Raw genomic sequence first — 24,496 nt, forward strand, 5'->3', positions numbered from 1 at the left:
TCATATGTAGTAGATTTATTTTTACCTTCAGTTACTCCACAAAGAAATGAACATTAAGCAAATATTTTAAAATACCGATGACATTTTAGGTTTGTAAAAATAGACATTATGTGCACTCTCACTTTCAAAAAGATTTTCAGATTTATTTTATGGGCTTTATCAGTGGAAAAATATCAATGCTACACATAGCCTCCATGATAATGAGGAGCAGAATTATGTTTTGTGCCCAAAAATAATTCAGGAACTAACCTTTAAAAGGGTGCAACACTTTTTTTTATGTCTGCTTTTGATATGCAGACATAAATTATAAATGCAGTGACACACACATTTTTAAAACATTTAAATTCTGAAATAATACTTTAAGACATTTTGAAAAGTCTTTGACTATGTGGATATTGTATTTCAAGCTTTGGGACTCATCTGAATTTTTAAAATAAGTATGTACAGCTTCTTATTTTGATTCCATATTCTTCTTACATTTTAAGCTTCTTGTATTGTAGAATGGGAAAAGTCTACAAGATTGTTTCCCACTGAGTTGTTAATTTCTGCTAGTCTTGTAGAGTTGATATAAAATTTTGTAGATATTTCTACTTTAAAGTGGGTTCAAAATACCCCAATAAATAATTTATGAATTGTGTTGAAATTTTTTGAAAATGCTAAGGTTCAGTTTGTCAGTCAGGTGTGTATATGTAGCTGGCACCTACATGAAAGCAATGTAGCCCTTTAAAAAGTTTCAGAAATTTATTTAAAACTGTATTCTTTCAGCCTTTTTTTTCCCTTAGGACTTCACCAGGCTTTTTAAAAAAGATTTTTCCTTTGCATATTTTAATTAACATTTATTTTTAAAGTTGTCCAAGTTTTAATTTACCAGCAATAAAGATATTATGATGATATTTCTCCATTGTTTCTATTATGGAAATTGAAACATGAAGATGCAAAAACCCAGTACCATTTTCTGCAGAAAGGTTTTTAAATTTACTTTCATTCTCAATTTGCAGTGAGTTCCTATTAGTGTTGGGTTTTTTTTCCCCCTAAAAAACAATGTATGTATGTCCATGCCTCAGAACAATTTTCTGCTAAGTGACGTGAAAGCTGATTTCATTACAAATCATTAAAACAAGGTAGAACTTCTGTTTTGCTTCTTACTAAACAGTCTTTATTATACTAGCCATTTTATTGTATGACTTGATATTTATTCCTTATCACAGTTGCTGCATCAGAAAATTAAGTCAGTGTAACCCCAAATTCCAAGCGAAGTAAGCAAAATCTATTTTTGGCATACATTAATGGTAGTTGAATAATAGATGCTGGAAGCAGACATGAACAACTGCTTTTCCAATGATCTGTCGAGTTCCTACATTTGTTAGGGCCCAGCCTGTAACACTTTGGCTTCGGTGTTTGCACAGATACTTAATTTATGTTAAAAATAGTGTCTTGGTTACAGCACTTATGTATATGCTGCAGTAATAATTTAACACCTTAGCTGTTTCACTTTTTTTATTCCAGTACAGCTGTTTTAGTTTATACTTCATTGAGTTATATTGGCAACTTCAAAGATAACATTTTAGCAGAATTTTACTGGTATAATATGCTACTGCTGGCTAATAGGGACTTCCACCTCCCAGAATCCCACAAGAAAAGGTTTAAAAGCTGCTACTTTGGAATCAGACAGAAGTCCTGACACTTGTACTGCAGTTCTAAGCTGTTAATGGCTTTTTGTGTGCATGCATATATTTGTGTGCTAACATAAGACTAGCATTTTGGGTAAACGGTAACTGCTTCATATCCCTCTGGTGGCCTCATGCGAGCTCGCGCATGAGCTTCACAGTATAGTTGGCCCTCCACAAAGAAGTAGCCTTTTTGTTTCAGGTTGAGATTGCAGTCGGAGCACACAAAACATTCCGGGTGCCGGTATTTATCACGTGCCTTCACCACTGTTCCTCTATATGGAAACAATGAAAAGAAAAAAACAATTAATTCGTATTAATTTAAAGTGAGGAGAAACTACAGTATGACTCAAAGTATGACATTTATCTTAAGGCTTTTAGGTTGTTTGTCTGGTGGTTTTGCCAACTGCTATATAATTTAAGGTTGGAAGCTGAGTTTGAGTAAGTGACATAAAATGCTGTAGAGTTGATCACATAGTTCAATAGTTCATTGGAAAACTAGAGTTTGAAGAAACATGTTAGTTCGGTTACAACACAGAAAGTACAGTCTAACCTATCAAAATGGTGACAAAATGAGTTTAAAAACCACATTTCTTTTCCTCAGTGACTGTGTTCTTCTCTGAGCTTGTCATTATCCATGTTCTTTGCTGAAGTTAGTGATGTCATCGAGATAGAAATCTGGTAGTTTTAAAAGAGGCCCACAGAGCTTTCCGGATACTCCCGCTGGGTTTGGAGAAGGATGCTTTACACTACCAAGGAACTTTTGAGAATTCATAGCCCGAGACAATGCATCAGAGGTAACTGCTGGTTTCACAATGTATGTGTTAATGATTGACTTGCAAGAGGTCATGAGAAGCCTTAATTAAAGCCTTGATGGTACATTGTCAAAACTGAAATCATGTGTATCGAAAGTGTCTAAGGTACAGGTTAACAATTTGGGATTTAGAACGATATATTTTTATATCTCTGTTCTCTAGAAACATTTTTCTATTAGTGCAGATGGAGACCAAGACCATCACTTGGAAAGCATTCCTGTAGTCTGCAGTGGTGTTTGGGGACATATGCTTGAACTAGAGATTTCCAAAACTAAAAAGAAAGAACTTACATAATCCCATTCCCACACTTGTCACACAGTGGCACTTTCTGGGCACCAGGCATGGCAGTAGGTATCTTCGTTACAGGTGCTTTCACACTTCTTGTACCCATGGGGCGTCCATCTGAGAACCAAAACAATCCCGTTATGTACAGGCTAATATAAAAGCATCTGATGCAGTTAAATACTTTTCCTGTAAATACACTTCTGGATGTACAGGCTTTCACTTATATCAACAAACAATGAAGTTTCTCTGTACAAGTTTAGTGGCCAGATTTCACCTCTTTGGAATCAAGAAAATATTGTGTAGCTGTAGCCAAAAAGCAAGTACAAAAATGATTATATATATAGTGCTCTGTCTCATAGACATCATCTGATTCTCTCATAGGAGGTCTTGGGTGTAGCAGGAGAGGGAGGAGGATTTGGCTTTAACGTAGCAACATAACATAGTCAAGACCTATTGTTGGAAAGCTTCTTATCTGTATAACTAATCATACAACAAATTCAGAAAAATGAGCAACATGATATGAATACAAAATTATAGCAAAATACAAGAAGATGCCAACAAAATCCCACAATGATATATATAGACAATTAGATGAATTTATCCCTTCTCTGGCAAATATCGAGATATAAAAATTAAAATTTGAAATACTTACCTTTTAGGTTAATTTTGGTTGTATTTTATTCTTTACACTTACTGTAAATATAACAAACTTGCAACCTTTAGTAATGTTATTTACAAAACTTCTTCATTTGAAGGAAATACAACTGTAAATTACATTGTCCTCTTCAATTTTTATTTAGAATGAAGAGGGGATGGGTGAAACTTATTTCAGGAGTTGGTTTAAATTTCTCTTTTCTTGGATGTGGAGGAGTGTTTTCTTTCTTGGTGTCATGACTATATGCAGCTTGTCCCAAAACTTCTCTCGCATAAAACTTTTTTATCATTCAGTTAAAGTCAGCTTTGTACATTAACAATCTTAAAATCTGAGAAGAGATTATGAAAAATGTGATTACACCCCCCTCCCCCCATTTTATTCACACAGGAGACTGAGGAGACCCCAAGGGGGAAAACCATTCGAAGGCTAGTGTGCTGTCCATAAGATTCAGAACAACTTGGGCTTTCAGAAATTCCTATAGCTCTGATCTCTCATATTTTCTTCTCAGATTCCCCCTTCCCACAAACATGTAAAATGCTTTGAACAGGTAGAATATGTCATTATTAACCACCTTCCTCGGAGACTAAATTCTGGAGCACCTTAAAGGAGCCAGACTGGCGAGGCTGACTGGGCTCCTCCTGGTTGGCATGCAGCATCTTGTACACGTCAGACTGAGGCACTGAGTTGGGAGGTGGATCACTGTATCACAGGGAGGAAGAGCAGATAAAGCAGTTTAACAAACATAACTTTAAAGCAATAGCTCTACCAGGCATAGAATGTGATTCAGGAAACAAACATAAAGAAACACATAGATGTGTTTCTATAACTACTGAAAGACTCTTCCAGGTAGCATTGCTTTATATAGCCTCCTCTTGATCTAAAAAGTGCAGAAGAAAAAATCTGTGCAATTGTTACAAAAATAAATCTACAAACTCATGAAAGTATTTCCATAATTACTGTTCTGGCTCTGATGGCATTTGGAAATAGGCCAGTACCTGTGTTTAACCTCAAAGCAGTTGCGTTCCTGTAATCAACTGGTGTATTACCAGCTGCTCTTTGGTACGGTATCCAGAAGTTCCATTTTCACAGCAGCTGGCTGCGAGAATATTAAAATCACAGCTTCTATCTTTACATAAGGTCAGCCAAAACCTAAGCAAACAAATCTTTTGGGAGAGTATCATGACATGAAGGTGTTCTTCCTTTTCTAAGTTGGCTCAATCAGTAGTTAATATAGTGATTATTTGGCTAAGATAATTGTTACTTATTCAACTCATGGAGATGACAAAAAAGAGTGAAGTAGGTATTGCATAGTAGGAAGCATTGTAAGGTGAACACCGATGAATGGAAATTCTGTTTCTTATTTAATTAGAATGGGATGTGGCTTACTTTTTGTAATGCCAATTTTAAGATAAAAATATAAAGTAAATTATTGTCCAAACAACAGTTGACAGTTGAATTTCCAGTGACCCATGAGCCAAAGATTTTACCAAGAATATTTCACGTTGTTTTAAACTGTGCTGAGTGTTTTAAATTGATCATGATTACTAACATCTTAAGAAGAGTAGATGACTATATGCATTAGCAGGAATTAGACTGAATGTGCGGCATCTGTAAATTTCAAACTGCTACTGGGACTAATTAGAAAGGTCCAAATTTACTTCGATGAAGTCTTTTATCTCACTGATATATATATAAATGTCCAGTTTAAATTTCCTGTTACAACTGGCCTCCTACTGTCTGTTAAACCTTAGTTAAGTTTCCACTGGAAATCAGCAACTAATTCCACAAGGAATTAGACTGGATTTTTTTTTTATACAGTTTGATTTGTTTCCCAGGGTAATATCTAAGCTGTCAAATGGCACAGTAAGAGCAGCAGCAGTTGGGCAGTGACCCCTGTTGCTTATGTTAATTGTTTGCATCTTCATCAATCAACAGATTTCTCTGAGCTGTCTTTAAGCTGGTGAAGAAACTACTGCTTTATTCTCGTCGCAAGATTTTAATGAGTAGGAGCTTAGTTTTTACAGTTCTCATCAACGGCTAATTAAACCCTTGATTCTCTCGTCTTTACTAAAATATTTCTAAACATCAAACAAGTGATAATACAATTACATTCAGAAGGCAAAAAAAACCAGACACAAAGGTGTGAGATAACATTTCTAAATGCCTACATAGTGAAAACCAATCCCACAACAAAAAAGACATTTCAAACCTGCATAGAGTCAGTTCTCAAGCTGGGAATGCCACAGGCATTTCTGAAATCTGATTAGTCTGGGCTTAATCTGTGATTTCAGAATAAAGAAAAAGCAATTTTTTCTTTTATTGTTCTCTAATTGTTGTGATTGAGGATAAATATTCATGCAGTAGAGTAACATCACTCTGCAAAGACTTCATGAACTACAGTTTTCTTTTCATCAGAAAGGGGGAACTTATGATTTTTATGGTTAGTAACAGCCCAATTCTGCAAGGTGCTGAAGAAGGCTCATTGGTGCCAGTGATTATTGCTTATTTAAAATATTAGTAACTAGCTTTAGTTTACGCCTTACATATTATGAATTATTAACTTAAGTACTGTTGTAAAACAGAAAAATAAGTTACTATTATGCAAAAATAAAGATAAAGCAACGTGAATGATGAATTGTCCCTTGGAAAAAACAAATAGTGCTTTAAAACTTTTTATTGTATAATCATCGTTGTTATCCAGATACATAAGGTTCCTACCTGACTTTTAGTCGTTGTAATGGATAAAATTCATAAGTCAGAGATGGACTAGTAGGCCTACAAAGTCAATTCTGGCTCTTTTTGGACAAGAGCTAGTCATACTGAATGAGTTGTCCTGAATGGGAGTTAAATATCTAGAACACTATAAACATCTACAAGATTTCCTAAGATTCATAACCTGAATTTCAACAGTTAAAATAAATTTGAGTTAATAATAATAATATTTTATTAATAAGCTATTAAATAAATAATTATGATAATAATAAAAAGCTTTGAATTTTGGAGGGAATCAGAATCTTGATTTGGAGTGGTCAGTCAGCTAATAGTCCAGGTAGTATCATCAGTTTTTATTTATTAACTACAAATATAAGATTATTTCCTATGAAATATTTTTTGTAAATTCTGAAAGACTCCTTTAATACTTTGGGTTAAAATTGTAAATTACTAATATTTTAATGCAAATATTGAGTGGCTTTAAATGACTTAGGTTCTCTCTAACCCTTTTACCCATTTTCGTAGAAACAGTGGGATATTATTAAAGCTGATGATTTTTGGTATATTCTAAATTTGTATATTCATAAATATTAAAGATACTGCTCTAATTACCTTATTACAGGTGTTTCCCCCAGAGCTGTAGAAACTTGGCCTTGCAGTGTTTCCATGATATTGTCATCTGAGTACAACTGCATAGGTGTGTTAAACTGAGCGTGTACAATCTTGACACCGGGAAGCTCCATTTCCAAGGGAATGTTAGGGGCCATCTTAGACACCGCTTTCAGCTCGGTAGGGCAGATAGAGCTAACCGTGCTAATTGAAGAGGGGGTACTGCGTCCACTGCCACAGTCAATCCCCGAAGGAGTGCTGCATCCACTGTGTTAATAGCCAGGTTACAGAAGAGTGTGCAACGCATGTCAGATTATAGAGAATAGAGACAAAAGTACAGGAATACGGTGATGTTAACAGGGCTGAAAAGCGGAAATAGAACGGATGTAGAAAAGCAAAAGTATGTGTGTTCATTGAAAACTATTTTCCTGTAAAAAGTATCAATGCCAGTTATAAAGCAGTCCTTAAAATTCTGGCATGCATTTTCTTTCAAGATAGTAATAATTCTTTGATAGATTGACTAATTCAGAATATAATATTACTTTACATTTTTAATGCTAGATTTTATTGAGGATTAATTAAGCCTCCCTAAAATTCTTTGTTCTAGATGAGTAATTCTTAACATCTACAAAAGGGTGGCATACAAAGGTTCTGTGAGTTGTCCATGTCAGTGACAGAATAAACACCTGCAGTACTGGAATCCTAGACACATCATTCCAGTCCTGTACCTCACAGCCAACTTAGTCCACAGTTGAAGAGACTGCTGTGAAGTAGTGTAAAATAATAAGTGTGACATTTCCTAGATTTCCTTAAATTCTACAATAAGATATTTATTAATCTTTTAAAATTAATTTAACAATATGTTTCATTTTTTTAATATTTGTTGAATATTTCAAAGAAGAAAAGATACTAAACTAGCCAGGCATACTTTTGCATTTCTAAATTACAGTGTTTCCAGTAAAATGTAAAGTGGTCCTTCACAAGAACAATGGATATGTATTCAGAGAATTAATTTTACTGCTTTTGAAGTCGATTTTACATATAATTTATATATCATAAAAAAGATGTACAGTTTTTTAGAAATATTAATGTTGCTTGACATTACTGAAGTAAAGTTACTGCACACCCAATTTGACATCTCTGGAAAAGGATTAGTAAAATAATGTGAACGTTAAGGCCAGAGTCTTTTTCAGTGTCACTATTTTGAACACCGCAGTCTTTTCTCCAGAGCACCTCAGAGGCTTTCTTTGTTACGGGATATTTCTTTGCTGTTGCTGTGTAACGGCACATAACCCAGGATTTCCACAGTTCATTGGCTACCATTTTTGTGATATTCAGAGCTATGAGATGACAAATGCTTAATCTCTTTCCTTCAACCTGCATATCAGGGTTGTGGTTAGTTCTTTCCAAGCTGAATGATTCTGCGTAAACCTGGAAGAAAACTCTGTTTCCCAGTTTGATAGTACAGTACTCTGCCCAGTAGCTACTCTTGGGTGGAGAAGAAGAATACCCAAAATTCTCCCATTGATTCAGAAGGGAATTTGTGTAGGACCACTTTCTCAAAAATGTAAAGGGAAGTATATACTCTACCATCAAAAACATATCAAAAGAAACCTAATTCCAGAAATGGTAGGCAAGCCTTAAAGCAAAAGCACAGTTCTGCATCCTCGCCTAGCATGAGCCAGCCAAAAAAATCACATGAGGGCAACTTATAAATTTGCAGTCTTTTCTTTTAGAAGAATCAAGACCACCTTTCGATCCTGCAGTAGAATAAGTTTTGTCAGTGCTGATAGTGTTAGTAAATGGAAAGTAGCAGGAAAAGGCTAGAAAAAGCAAAACTCTTGCTAGAGCAGCCAAAGGAATGTTAAAACAGAATAAACTATAAATAAAGTATAAATAAAATATATTAAATATAATTTCCAGTTAGTTTTGCCAGAGTAAAGTCCAATATCATGGCTAATGTCAAATCCGTTAGCTCAAACCCACAGACCAGAATCAGCTTTTCTTTTAGTCAAAGTCCTATTTAGCCTCAGCTCTCTGTCCTAAAGGGATGTGTACAGGTTTGGTTTTTGCTGTGTTTAGCAGAGGATATATCTTGAGCCAAACTGATGAAAAAGTAGCAGACAAACAGTGTAACAACCCAGATTTTGCAGATGTAGCACCCTCTGTCAGAGATTCTGCAGTTTGTAAACACAGACTTCTCCAGTGCTGGAACACCTGAGAGACCTTGCCCAACCAGAGTTCTGAAACTTGTTGCATCACTGTCAGGTTAATTTTTGCAGGTCTTTTCTCCCATCTGACATGCTGGAAAATGGCCATTTACTTCAATATTTTCACAGAAAATATTGTGTAATTGAGGTTTCTGAATTAGGAGATTAGGCTCTTGATAGACTCATTTGAATCTCCATAAATCTGATTAGATACCTGTAAATGGTGCCTAGTGGTCCAGAAGTCAGTTTAGGTACAGTATGCAAGTGCTGCCTACAGTTAGAGGCAGCCTGTTTTGTCATTTGTCCTGTATTAACATCAGACTGCAAGGAGAGATGGGCACCTTTTCTCTGCTGCGGCAGTGTTCTACATCGATAGTTCTTGTTCACAGAAGGATGGGACTCTGTCCATCTTCTACAGTCTCCGCTTTATCACTCAGGTCATTGAAAAATTTAACACGTCACAAAACTGATAATCCTTTGTACGCAGGTATCAATTATCATCCTGTTTTTCTGGTCTAGTTTGTCAGACTTTAGTATAATTGAAAGCATTTTAAACTTTCAGAATGAAATGCAGAACACTAAGGCCACTGGTAAAAACTGCTACTGCTAGAAAGGATAAAGGGTAGCATCACAATATAGTGCATCACTCAGGCACTTTTGAGCTTCCTTGCATTTTTAGCCACAGAGTTTCCATTGCTTTTTCCCCTCTGTATTTAATAATATAAATAATAGTGAGGCATTTCATCCCCAGTTATGACAGAGGAATATTACACTAGAATGATGGATGTAAATATGTAAGCTTTTCTGCATTTTAGAGCTTTACATGTCTGTGGCGTGAGATAGTTCTCCTATTTTAGCTCTGCATTAGGTTGCCTTCTGAATAGAGATCTGCCGAAAAGCAAACTTAAAATCTCTGAAGAGCCTAGATGATACCTCATGTAACTAGCTATCTTTTATTTAGCAGGTTAACAAATTACATGTATGTGCATTTGGACAGAATTTCAGAGTGCCAGAGGTTTATAAGTATACAATATATGGTGCTACGCTGTAAACTGAATCAGGTTCATGAATACAGTTCCTTCAGACTCATATCAGTATAACTGAGATGGGAGTGTGGACCTGCTTTCTTTTGGAAACAGAAATTTGAATTTCAAGCCTGATCTCTGCAAGTCAACCATTTCTTTTTTTTTTTTTTTTTTTTTTATTTCAGTGTTAGGCTGTATACTACTATAAGCAAATTTCAAATGCATCAGTATGCTTTATTAATGTGAATAGTGAGTATCCATTAAAAAATAACACCATGCATCCAAATCCAGCACAGCACTCAGAGTTTATAACCTGCTTCGGCCTGAGACTATGAAAGGTTTGGGCCGAATATTATGCCTGTGTTCAAAGTAGTTCATATCCTGTAAAGAAAAGAGGGTTAAAATAACTTTATTTGGCCTATAAATACTTATTTCTAGTTAGAAGGTAGCTAACGAGGTTTTAAAATTGTAACCGTGAAGTAATTGTGTTTCGTTTGTACATTCCTGGTACTCAAAATATAATCACTTTAGTGTTCAGAAACATTCAGAGTAAAGTGCAGTTATAAGAGAGAAGGGTGGTAGGTAGTATTGCAGCCCAACACAGAGGGCAAATTTTAGCAACCTGCAGCGTTGCTGCTACGGAGAAAATGGATAGTTTCCTGTGTTGGAAAAAATTGCTTCATTTATCACCATTTTTTTGGATAATCAATAAACTCCTGATTATCAGAAAAAAACAGCAAGAGCTGGACTTTTAAATTGAAAACAGAACATATAGTGATATACCACAAATGACTATGTATTATAAGTAAATACCAGTACTCACTTTTGCGATGAGTTAGGAATGAGACCCCTCAGTTGTCCATGAAGCGCGTCTTGAATATTGCCAGATGAATACAGCCCAATTGGTGAATTATAGGAGGAGCTCACTACCTGTCTTTTGTCATCAATATTTGCTGCTGCAACAAAAGGCTGGGCCCTTCTGTTGTGAGCTGTACCAATAGGCTTGAATTCCTGTACATGATAGGCAGACAAAATACACAAAGCTACAATGCACACCAAAGCTAGTAATGAGTAAATCCGACAACATCAGTATTGTTAATCTCTGCATTTTTTACTTTTGCGACTTTGTTATTTTTTAACTGGTGCAAGCATACTATATTTTTCCATGAATTTTCTATATGCTACTTCAGCCATACACATTCAGACACTATTATTTTCCTGCCTCAGGGCAAAGAGAAGGCATTCCACATTTGTAAATAGCATGCAACTTTAAGAAGAAATGGGAGGGATGAATATTATAGTAACCTGTCGTATTGTTCTCTAGATTTTGTAGATTTAGTATACATTTGATGTATAGTTAACTTAATTGCTTTACTTTAGTGCTAATCTCTGGCTTCTGTTTTTTTGTCATGTACTGATGGAGGGACTCACAAAAGTATGAAGATTTTATTGTAAACGTCTTGCCTAGAAAACACATAATTTTTAACATTTCTTTTAAATGAAATAGTCTTGAATGTACATCAGATTGAGGACATTCTTCTGAATTTATTCCATACTTTGAAGCATACCTGTGCATCAAAAATTGTGATGCTGTATAATTTAAAGATAATGTGAAATCATCATAAATAGGTAGAACCCAGAAATGAGTAAATTGGAAATCATTCTGCCTATGTTTGTTTATTTCTGGAATACGATTTTGTTTACTGTTGGCCCAGATAAAATCCTCCAGTTGTGGAATTCATAGGGATAAGATCTGGAAAACAAAATCTGTGATGACCTTTCAAATAACTTACAATGTTATTCTGTGGTGATTGGCCAGGAATGATAAAGACTGTTGACTGTGTGAAAATTCACTTACTTGTATTGTACACATTGAGTACAGTCTCTTTTGAGTCCCTGCCTGCTCAGGTCCATCCCTAATCCACAGAAATGCAGACTTTGGAAAAAATAGTGCTGTCATCTGCTGAGTTTTTTTTTTTTTCCTTCTGAGCTAGTGGGTGAAGAACTTTGCTGTTGTAGTCCATCACCTTTGGCTGATGTCCTGCAGTGCTCTTTGGAGACAGTACTGCAAGAGCACTTGAACTTCCATCCATATGGAATAAAAAGCTCTTGTTCCTAACAAATAGGTTTCTACAATCTGAATTGATCTCTTAATGTTGCAAGTTCCAGTCTCTAAAGAAGACAGCACAGGTTATTAATACTTCAATTTTCATAGAAATCTTTGCCAATTCTCTGATTTTTGAGTGTGATAGGTGTACTAGGAATACATCTACAATACTATCGACCATTTCTGTATTTATGTTGCTATCCCACTGTGTCATATGACCTGTAGACAGTCTACGTTCTGATACTGCTGAATGAGATTTATTTCAAATGGTTGAAACTCGTGTCTTAGGTACCAGAGCTTTTGGCTTAATCACTGTGTACAGTTTACGCTGTCTGGTATTTGCTATCACATATTTTTAATGGTGACACACCCAACATCTTCAGCTTTAAAATTATTCAGGTGCAATTGTGGTCTTTCACTTCTGTCTTGCAAGCTGTACAAACTAGTTTCCTTGTTCTGCTAAATAAAACTCTGAACGAAGTAGTTTTTCTTATGCAGAAATGCCTTTTTAAAATTACTGTAAACTTCAGGAATGCTAGACAAATTTCCAGTTAGAACAAATACAACCTATTAGCAAAAAACAAAATAAGTATTTGAATACTCAAATCCACAGAATAAATCAAGATAATTAGAGCAGATTAGATAAGCATGGACATGTTCTTTACATCTGTAGATTTTTATTCATTTCTCAGAGTATTATTTCCTTTCTCAGACAATATCAAGTCTCTGTTCAAAGTTTTGGTGAATAATTTATAAAAATTATGAAAACTTGAATTGGCCCTTTGTTTTCATTTAAAACAACAGTTTCAGAAATATTTTTAGGAACAGACCTAAAGAAAAGTCATGGTTATATAGAATGTGCAACCAGAAAATGCAAACAGTAAAAAGCAGTTTTATTAAATGAAAATGTTTAGCAGCATTGCACTGTAAGAGGCTACTGAAAGCGACAACCAGATAAATCAGCACAAAGATTTTACTTGCAGTTCCTTGTTTCTGTTTGATAGAACTGGGTTGCAATTAAAAAAATGTATTAGTAAATGGAAATAATCTACTAGTATTTAGGATTATGTCTACTTAATGAAAGATATTAATGTAAAAGTATTTAAAATTGATTTAAATCCATGTATGATACAAAACAAACAAAACCAACCGTGAACGTTGTAATTTCATCTTCTTTTTTTATTTCTTGTTGACAAATGAACAGCACAGAAGACATGTGGCACCATAGTAGCATGTTTACAATGTAACAGTTGTGAAACAAGTATTTGCAGTTAGTTAGACTTAAATCCCATTTTCTTTTTAACTCAGCTATTCATACAAAATGTCAGTGACAGAACATACAGCAGCAAAAATAGTCCAGCTCTTGTGTTTATTGGATCTCATTGAATCTGTGAAAAGTCCTCCTTTAGTTCAAAAGCTAAATGAGAACTGGAGGTTGTTGAAATTCCTAATCAGGAATAGTCGAGAATTACAGTATTTAATTTCTTAAATTTTTTCTAGCTGACCAATATCCTTTTTGCAGGGCCAACTACATTTTGCATTGATATAGATATCAGGAATAGAATGAATGCCCCCAAAGTCTGTCAAAATGCATACAACATGGACCATGTGATGATACTCCTTGGGCATAATTGCTATGAAAGTACACAGACGTTTACATTTTGGAGGTATCATGTGACTAAAATCTTTATCTCTGAATGCTGTTATGGAAGAGGGAGTAGGTCCTCAAAACTAGACTAGCACAATTAATGTTTCAAAACTTGATTATAAGTGGTAATAGACTATAAACTTACTTTTTAGAACAGTAGATTTTGTTGGTTTTTTTGTTTTTGTTTTTGGGGTTTTTTTTTAGATTTTTATACTTATCTGTGTGTATAGTATATTTATATCTCCCAGGAATCTATAATGTTTTTCATGGCCAAAAGCCTAGTCACACTGAACAAAATGTGCAAAGGCAAAGATAGAAGCAAAAAAGAAAAGCCCGAATACAAACAAATCAAGAAATTGTGGTTATGGAAACAAATTCATTTTAGATGAGGTTAAAGGGATTATAACTGAGAAAAAATTTACAAGTCACAGTATTGTTTTACATTGACAATACAGCAGAAAGGATTTAAAAAATAATTTTATAAGATACAGTTTGCCATTTAGATTGTTTTATTTTCATTTCCTAATTATGTTCTTTGAGAACCTTATGTCCTAAATTGCTTTTATAGAGAATACAATGTGATTGTATCAGTAATACTTCAAGTAGCCTATTATTTCCTATTATTTATCCATCATGCTATAGGTTGCTTCAGACTAATGAAATTAGGTGGCTGTTTTTTATGTGGGAATGTGTAGCTTTCAAGAGTGGCTCTCTGTCAGCCACTTATTGCTGTAAGTTATTTACTAGAATTGTTGCCTCGGTTTCCTCTTCCCAGAGGAAAAAATAGAGCTTTCATTGTCCTATGACAATTGCCTATATCAATCTCCAAATAACTCTTTGGGGATGCTCAGCCTGTTGCAAAAGTTTGCTACGGTGGTAAAGGTTCCTTGTTCCATAGCTGCAGGTAGGCACAGTATTTAGTTGCTTATCAGTTTTCACATAAGCATCTCCAAGCATCTGTAGAATAATTTTTGTTCATTTAAGCTAAAGTAAGCATTCTTTGGCCAAATATTTGGCCAAATTGCTGAACGATTTAAAATATGTTCTACTTTCATTTATAACTATCTTTTATTAGCTTGCAAATAGAAATTAGATACTTACTAAGAAGGCTTTGTAAGTCTGCATCTATTATTGTTATTTAGTTGGCTTATAATGTGTTTTAAATTATTGACGTCCCTCTGTGAAGCTTTCTTAGTGAACTTTAAAATGTCTATCTGGCAAGAGCAAAAAAAATCTGACTACATTTATAACATCTATGACCTCTTGAGTAATTTTCATTATTACATAAATGGAGGAAATGCTTTTTATAGAATGGAGTGATTTTCCATTTCTGTACACCAGTCAACGTGTACAATACTTTTGGATAGAAGTGTTTTACATTTGAAGGAATGCTATCCTGCTTTTGGATTTTTCTCCGTTTGTCTGGGCTTCAATGCCTTTACTTATTGTTGGACTTCAGTAAACTGTAATATGACCTAAACAGCACAGGTTATAGTTGTGCAATAATTTGTCAGCTGAGGTTAAAGAAATTTTGATGTTGTACTGTTTTCACTACTGGTATACACAGTATACTTATACATTGTTGCTGGGTCTCATGTTGTGACTAAATATGCAGTAAAATGTAATTTAAAATTTCAGCAATTGTAGAAAAAAAGGCGATATTTTTTTCCACAGGGAGATCAGAGTGATCGATGTTCTTGGATGGAAGAATTTAATCTAAAATGTAAATCATCCCTAGAATGGTTTAGCATATATTTTTACAAGCATTGCTACTTTTCTGGGGCCTATTATTTATTAAGTATACTCAGTACTCCTGATTTTCCTAGGAAGGAAAGAGGGATACATACTAAAATGAACAGGTTGGCAATTTAATCTAGGAGAAATAGTTTTTCTGATTGCCCAATGGAGACTGCTTTTCAATAGTCTGCCAAATAGCACTTAGTGAAATCTTGTGGTTTATTTTTAAGCAATTATCCTTTTTAGGAATGCAGCTTTCACGCAAACGGATTACTCTCCTGTCATACATGCCTACGTGGTCGCTCTAGCTTTTTTAGTGAATTTGTTCCATTGCTATTTATTTTATGTACATCCTAGCTATTCTACAAAAATATGCATTTAAAATAATTTTGTTTCTTCACTATGCTACCTCTTACTGCTGAAGGGGCTATGTTATTTCTGATGAAGTTTGCTGTATCACTTAGATTGGAAGGAAGAGAGAGAACTGGAACACTGAAATGCCATATTTAGGGATGCCAATGTTAGGGAGTGTCTCCATGAAAAGAGAATTGGTGGAAATATTTATTGCATAGAATTTACTGAAACGGAATCTGCACTTACATTTTTCTGGGATAGCACAGAAAAAATACTTTGACATACTTGCTTTGATCCTGGAAGGCCAGGATCAGCAGAATGCTCTTCCCTCCCCCCTCTTGAGAGAACAGCAAATGTTCATGTAGGTTAAAGAGGAATGACAAAGGAATAAAGCACTAGCTTTATTCACACTTTATTTAACACTTGCTAGCTAATTAACTATTAACAATACGGAGACTTTGGCTCATAGCTTTGTGCAAGGGACTGGGTGCAAGTTTGAAGAGAGAGGAAGATTTTAGTTGATTGGATTTGCTTTGCTCATATACAAGGATCAAGACTTTGCTGGCCAGAAGTGGTGAAAGGTTTGCTTATTGATCAGTACATGGGTTTTGTACAAATTTGTAACTTCCAGTTCTGTGGTGTAGTATAAAAACGTACGGAAGTAAAGAGACCCAGTATTAATGGATCTTAACTGACTGTTACATCACAATGACTTTTGGTACTTGACGTTTATTCTTGATTGAAGAACTTCCTCATATGGTGAAGAATCTCTAAAAAAGTTAAAGCAACTTAAAGGGTATCAGAATAAACGGAGATATTTTCTTTCCATAATAAAACTATGGCAATACGTACAGTTTTAAAGAACAATGGGAATGTGTTGTAACTTGTTAATGTTTTGTTTCAGTTATAGCTGAAAAACCAAAAACATCCAGTCAGATAAAATGATGTTCATACATATTATAATTGTGATGGTTTGTATTAGCTTAAACTGGCAGATAATGGAGGAAGTGCTATTCAAAGAATTTTGATGACCACAAGGGAGATCATTTAGAGTGTAAAAAGGCAGATGGAAATGGTTAGGTAACTTTTAAGAGTTCATACCTGTGGTTCAGCTTCCAAATTTATCTTGAAGGGATGTGCTTTGCCGTCTTCTGAAACTTGTGGGGACCATAATTTAGTTCCTGCCCTAGAAAGAAAGAAAGGCAGAATTTAAATAACTCGAATTCCTAGAGAGTTGTATATGTCCCTCTAAAATATAATGCAGCTTGAAAATTTGCAGTTTGTTCTATGCTTTTTTAATGTTTTTGACATGAAAATACTTTAACAATATATAATGTGTACTATATGTGAACAAGATATAAAAAGTGTATTTACTTTTTAAAAAATTACATATAATATGAACAATGGGAAATAATTTATTAGTAGTTACCAAAAGCAAAGGGAAACTAGTGCTTTTCTGACCTGAGCTGACCAAACTTTTTACAGTTTTGTATTTTTAATAGTTGATAGAAGGAATGTTGAGTCCTCAGACTATTTTGCACAAATCAGTGAATATATTAGTAATAATCCTAAACTAGAGCAATATAAATTTCTTTTTTTTATGACCACAATATCCATGCAAAGCTTGCTTTTCAATGTAGGAGGAGTGCAATCTATGTATGCAAAGTATATGTGCAATTGTAAATAGAAGTTGCACATAGGCGATTCTTTCAGTCACTGAAGCAGAGATAACAAACATACAAATACCAGTTACAATTCTGTCTTCATTGACAAAGCGAAATTTGGCAGCTAATTGTAAAATAGTGTAATATTAATGCTAAATATTAATCTAGTAGTTTGTTATATAAATACAAATATTTAGCATTTTAAAATGTGCACATATTTCATAGGCACAATTACACTTATATTTTGAAAATTACTTCCTAAGAGAGTTGCTAAATGGCACATATCAATCTGTAACAGAATCTGGAATTAACTGCAGGAATTTCTTAACTGTGGTATGTGCTCTAGTAGTTAGACAATGCTCCTTCCCCCCCAAAAACCAACCTTCTGTATTTGGAAAGGAGTATTGTGATCAGCTGTAATAAAGTGCTGTGCCTCCTTGAGGGCCTCAGGACAATCAGAGTTGTCTGATTCTTGGAGACACCTGAAAGAGTGTGCCAGGTGATTCTGATTAAAGGCTGAGCAAACTCATTTAGGAGATGTGAAGATGCAGATTGTTTCTCAGCTCAATAAATGTGGTGAGTAGCCTGAAGGAAGCTATTCTTCTTGTGCCCATGAAGATATCTTCTGGGGAGTCTTGCCTGATCTGGAGTTGGTGAGGTAGGTCTGTGTGCTTGTCATTTTAAAGGTTTTGTGAAATTCTTAAAACTATTTAAAATAGTTACACTATATAATAGTTGTACTGTATAATGAGTTGGTTGGGTAGTATCTTCTTTCGGAAGTAAGCAGACAGGTACACATACCTCTCTATTTTCAAACAAAGCTGATGTGTAGCTGCTTTAATTCTCTCCTGGGCATCGTTATGTGTCATATTCTCTGTGCTTAGCCCATCAATAGCTATAATAACATCACCAGGACACAGGTTGGCAGCTGAAGCCTTGCTTCCAGGTGTGATCTGAAAAAAAACCAAAGTTTAACTGCTTAAGCACCATGCATACCTGAAAATTGATAGAGAAAATAAACTTCACCATACTTCCCTATTTCCTCTTGGGTTGGGGAGGGAGGGGGGGAGTGGGCCTGTAAACAACTACATGATTGCTTACAAAAAAAGTGAGTTCTTAATCCTGCCAGGCCCTCTGTAGTTCTGTTGTCAGATCACCATATAAATGCTTTATTCATCATAACTTCAAATTAGATGGAAATTATCTTCACACTTCTGCATTGAATAGTTTCCACTCTGATTTCTGTAGTTACTGTAACTTGTCTTTGAATCTTCTGTCTCAACTGCCATTGTGTAATTTGCTTGATAAAATAGTTAAGTTTTTTCCCTTACAACTCCAGGCAATAGCAGAAGAATAGAACTGTTAAGAAATTGTGCTACTTAATGTTTGTGTGCATGATGTGCCATTGACTGGATAATATAGAAAGCCACTTGTGGTCTTACCACATTTAAGGACAAATACAGCAGTGTGTTTTCTGCTAGCCTGGCATCTCATGTTGTATCACTAAATAATCACAAATATGCTAATAATACTGAAATGATATTTTTCTCTTTCTTCATGTCTAATCCAGGCCGTGAACTCTTTAAAGTGCTTAGCTTTGAGTCCCATTGCATTTGACTAACAGTGACACTGATCCTTCAAAGTGATCTGCGTGGTGCAATTCATACCTCACGGAAATGTACCAATGTCAGTGACATTCATAGAAATAGCCCTAAGCTTGTCTTTCTATGCTAGCTTTTTTTTGATCTTGTTGATAATCTTCTACATCATAGTTAAAATAATTGAAATGCATCATAATTCTGTTTTAAAGTCACTACTGTAGAGAGGCCACGACCTTAGGTGCTACTAAAGCTTGTTCTAGAATTGCAGGCGTTTATTTGCAAACGGGCGACTTCTCATACCACCACACCATTTAAACAGGTCTTTGGTCACTGAGTGGGATTTAGGTCCCTTAGGTGTGTATTGCCATTTTAGGTGACCTTTGATAACCAAGACAGCAACGTGAAATTGATGGATGTAGCACATAAGCTTCTGGAATAAAGCTCTTCTTGAACAGAACAAAGGGGACAGGTTGGTTCATCTAAAATAACACTAGCTGCTTATTTTTAAGTAAATGTGAAGGACAAAAATACTAATACAGCCTTACTTACAAGAGCAGTTCTCTGATCTGTGCCGTGTATGAAGTAAAAAAGCTGTTGGAGAGAATTTATCTCACAGTGGGTTCTGCTACAGCCAAAGCAAGTGCTTTCTCAATTATTAAAAGTAATTAAGTGTTACGGAGGACAGGAAAACATGCTATGGAGACGTTCTTCAATTCTGATGTTTCCCAGTTTTCCAGGAGATGAAGAGAGTAAGCTGCCCAATATACCTCCAGTATGTTCTGAACCCTAGCTATGGTAAACCTGGCAGACTCGTTGCCTCTGAAGGTGACGGTAGTAACTATCAGCATAAAAGTCAAATAGAAATATTCTTTCTGATATGTGTTGCACTGTATTAGTGAAACAATGGCAAAAATCAACCAAATAGAGTCATTCTCTCCTCTTTCCAGCTGTCCATCTCTGTTAGGTGGGTCTGAATGCTCAAAGAACTTAGAGTTTGTTTTGTGGGCTTTTTTCTGAATTCCAGCCTGTAAACTTGTTTTTTTATTTCACTGTAACAAGCTGCGATGCATGTGCTATTATCAAGTCAGGCGAACTTTCCAAATGGGTACTTGTGGCTAGCTGGAATCTTTTACCCCCTCGCCCTCCAAAAGAATGGACTCATGTATTGTGTGCTTAACGTAAGTGTTAAGGTGCCTGAATAATCTGTTTGAGGATGAATCGAGGAATTTGCTCATAAATTCTAAGTCTGGAGTCTCCAAAATATTCTGTTTCTCAAACTTCAACATCTGTAAGTGTAAATAAACTACACTGAGCCCACTTTCATTATTGTAATAAGACCAGGGTAGAGGTATGATAATGCTTCTCCCTTTAACCTGGAATGGCTCCTGACTTAGCGTGTTGTGGACATGCGTGGAGTGACAAACTGCAGCAGAAGTCCTAGCGTTCCAGTGTAACTGTTGATGCTCTAATACCCAAAATGGGCAAAACCAGCCATTCTTGGTTCCCTCTCAAGAGTAAGCTTGCTTGAATAACCATTATGTAGGTTACTCAGCAGATAATTTGCTGTGGCACGTAAAAAGCATAATCTGCTGTATCTGTGGCATACCTCAGCAGTGTACTGAGAGAATGATCCTACCTTATAAAGTAGCATATCTGTCTAGCAGCTGCAGCTGTGCTGCTAGCAGGACCTAACCCGCTCTGTGTTGCTGGTAATAATGTGCAATCCCTTGGATTTTCTTAACATATTGTCACCAGCTACAGTGATACCGCTATATGGTTGGATGGGGTTACCATCGTTTGGTGGGAGCAAGGAGGGAAAGGGGCAGGAGTCTGTATTTCCTATTCCTTAGCTCAGTTGATTACTGCCAGGCTTCTGGGATGTGTCTGTTGGGCCTTAATGCCTTGATGGGGGTGCTGAGCTCTACTTGCCCAGGCCTTCTGGTAGTCTGCAGAACTACCTGCCCTCGTATAATCCTTTCCCTCATTTGCTCTTCCTGGGTTTGGTGGAAAGAGCTGGAGATCTGCTGCTAGGATGGGGTAGGAGGAATATGGCCGGGTGCCAGCTCTTCTCTCTCCTCAGTATTTCGGGGGCAAATCTTGACTGTTGCTTGTGGGGAAGGGGGGCAGACAAAAGTAGTGCAGCCTACATTTTATAGAAAGGGACCAGGTTGTGCATTGCAAGATCACACCATATCATGGGTATAATATTGATATTGTGGGTATCTTGATAATGTAAGTGATACTGTTTCTTAAAGAACTTTATTAGTGATGTATTAAATGTGTATTGTGAACACTGAGAATCATATTATGACTGTAGCGTTTGTTGCTTGCTCACCCCTGCTGCATGAGGTAGATTCTACTGGTGCTTTGGGAAAATTTTTGCCTTGCTCTTCAGGACATGTCTATATGGCATGCCTGTTGCTCCTGTATCCTAGGTATCTCAGATTTGGATAAATGCAAGGATGTGTGTCAAGCATTCAGATGTTGTCAGAGACTAGGTAACTATTTAACCACATGAGGAGCAATGTCTCCTATGAAACTTTGAAGAAAACCTCTCTGCATCTGTTAATAGACTTGTGAAGCTCGTCATGGCACTCCTTCATAAATATTTTGGGCTCCGTTTTCTGAAGAGAATTATGAATGTCTGCAGACAGAGTGGCTAAACATAAAATTGAGTTAATATAAATACTTGCATTGCGATCTGTAAAGGTTTATATTAAAATAGAACTTAAATCTAGATTTGATAATATTTCACCATTCCCTCCAACCTCTACAAGTTTTAATTGTTTCTGTAATGTTTTATTCAATATGACTTAAATTCTAGGATTGCATTCCTCTAAACACTTAACCCAAAATGTTATCTTCTGGTCAGAATAAACTGAAGGTATTCAGTTTCATGAAGACTAGGGTTTTGATCAGTTTCATTGACGTAATTTCTTTGCATCTATGTAAAGTTTCAAAGATTTTAAGAAATGTTTTCATTATTTCTAGTTAATTTGTTGTTTCCGACCCTAATAGAATCTGAATATGTCTATTTTTAGTCCCCTCCTGTTCTTCCTACCCTCCCAGTGATCATGATCTGTGGTTTTTGCATTTGCTTGAAACAGTCAAGAGAATTGCCGTGCTTGGGAAATTGCAGATGGGCTTTTGAGATGACATCTGTTCTTTAGACAGGTGGATGATGGTCTCCTATGTTGTCTCTGTCTCTTGACAAGTCCTGGTAAAAGCTTTCTTTTGTTGAACAAGGGCTATATCCAACCAAATTTAACACCTGTCCAATTATTTTATTCAAAATGTGTTTAAAAATAATTTCTATTTATTGTTTTAATGGCTAATAATTTTTTTTCTTGCCAGGACAGCTAAGCCAAATGTGAATGGGCTGCTGGTGATACCCTTTAGGAAAGGAATGCCTAGGTCCCAAAAAGCGAGGCATATGAATCTTGCAAAATATTAATTCCTTCTTAAAGGGTACTGCATGAATACTTATTTAGGCACTCTTCTAAATGTATGCTCCGGCAACAAAAATATTAATTTTAAAGAAATCTACCATTAATATTCTTGAACTTGAGCTAAGCAAATTTAAATATGCCATTTTCCCCTATATATTTTATTTCATAATTCTACTTGAAATGTGATTTTGAGCATTTCTGTAATGTACTAGAAACCAATGGCTTATGTCTTGTGAGGCATTTGGTAGGTATGAGTCAATTGCAAAATCATTTATTCTTTAGAAAGTTACATTTATAGTAACATGCTTTGTTATTGCAGTTTTAAACTTCATTGCACTTAATCTAAACAGAAAGAAAATACAAACCAGACACCGCTAAAATATTTTTCGTTAGAGATAATGGAAACTATTTTTCTTTTGGAGGCCCATAAAAGGCAACGAAGGCCCCAAAACATCCAGAGATTTTTTTCTTTTTTATTCAGTGTTTTTGTCTTCTGTTTCTCTAAAGGTTTTGCTATGTCCTACGAAGTATTTGTTGTGAAGCTACATACAGTCAAATAATAGCATTCTGGTTTACTTCTGCTTAAAATCAGTAAAATCTTTTATGCTTATATAAATCTGGACTAAGTGAATAAATGAAATTAATTTTTACTAGTATAATATGTGAAAGGTTGGTCCTTAAACTTTCTACAGACTCTTGTTTAGAAGCATGTTTACTGCAAGGCATCACCAGTGGTATGCATCCTTCAAGGCTCTTGACGTTTATTTAATACCAGGCATAGTGTATATATTGAGTCATAGTGCAGGGCTTTAAAAAAAACAAAAGCATTGGTGCTTTGGAGGCTCATGGAACACAGGCTCACTGTGTCTGACGTTCTGAAAAGCCGCAAAAATATACGGAGAACTAATTCTAATCTGATGTGCATTGAACACAATTTTCAAAATATACAAATTATCAAAATACATATCCTGTCTTTTGAGTCTATATGTCTGTAGATGCAGGGCAGCTGACAGTGCTTTATGTGTTCCATTCATTAACTGGTTTCTTAAATAAATTGCAATTAATAGCTCAAAATCCTTGAAAAAATGAAGACTCGGATTCTTGCCCTTTATTAGGGGGGTAAGGTAAATTGTTTGTTTCTAAATATGGCAGAAAACACCAAAGAACTCTCCCCTTCATGTTCAGGACTCGATAACTTTCTAATAAATCACAGATTTAACATTCATGAAAGTGAAAATCTTTACATATGTAAAAACAGGTGCTGTTGCCTTTGCTGGCAATAATCAGAACTTGATTTAATTAAATGAGAGTCAGATTAAAAGTTGGCAGAGTTTGCAAAGCACAAACTTCCAGACATGAGGAGCTGCTGCCAAGTAGTCTTCTCCCCCGGTGATCACAGAGGCTAGTTGTGAAAATGATAAAAGTGGGGTCTGGCCTTTAGTAGGCTCAAAATTAATTTTCTCATCTGAATGCCTGGGGAGATCATGCCAGAGTTTTTCTGCCGCCAAGGCACTTAAATTAAATTTTTTTGAGGCATAAGTAGAAATGCAGTTAAAGTCTCTTAGACCAATAAAGCAGTCCCAGAAACACGTCACACGAAACTTGTAAAAAACTGTTAGCATTCAGCTGGCTCTCCTCAGAACTAGCGGCTATTTGCTAATCTACTCACAGCTTCATCTGCATCTCTGAACTCCAGAAAAGTAAAGGGCAAAAATCTCCAATCACTAATAAATGTAATAAATAGAAAGAGTACATACCCTGGTTATGATTAAGGGTTGGTTAAAATCTATTCCTCCTGAGAGCCTGAATCCCCAGGGTGCCGGTCCTTGGAGAATAACGTTTTGTGGCATTCTGGGCAGGTTTTTCTTGGTTACTGTTCTTTTTTCCGTAGGTCTGTGTGAGGAGCTGAGCTGTAGGAGGAAGGGTGCCGTCAGTAGAGCACCTGCCAGACAGGGCAG

The 24,496-nt window shown here is 35.7% G+C and overlaps 1 protein-coding gene across 2 annotated transcripts; it reads right to left on the reverse strand.

Moving 5' to 3' along the window:
* Positions 1-24,496, reverse strand: PDLIM3 (PDZ and LIM domain 3). Of its 2 annotated transcripts, XM_082315001.1 has the most exons (8): positions 24,296-24,496; positions 18,290-18,441; positions 16,926-17,010; positions 10,292-10,359; positions 6,747-7,010; positions 3,994-4,121; positions 2,773-2,884; positions 1-1,942 (listed from the first exon to the last, which is right to left on the reverse strand). In XM_082315001.1, exons 1-8 carry the CDS (start codon positions 24,386-24,388, stop codon positions 1,753-1,755), a joined length of 1,092 nt encoding a protein of 363 aa, XP_082171127.1. In that variant the 5' UTR covers positions 24,389-24,496; the 3' UTR covers positions 1-1,752. The 2 variants fall into 2 exon arrangements, with proteins under 2 accessions (XP_082171127.1, XP_082171126.1); XM_082315000.1 differs by lacking the exons at positions 6,747-7,010; positions 10,292-10,359 and adding an exon at positions 10,802-10,989.

This window comes from Platalea leucorodia (assembly GCF_965183815.1).
Source record: "Platalea leucorodia genome assembly, chromosome: 6".
Classification (NCBI taxonomy): domain Eukaryota; kingdom Metazoa; phylum Chordata; class Aves; order Pelecaniformes; family Threskiornithidae; genus Platalea; species Platalea leucorodia.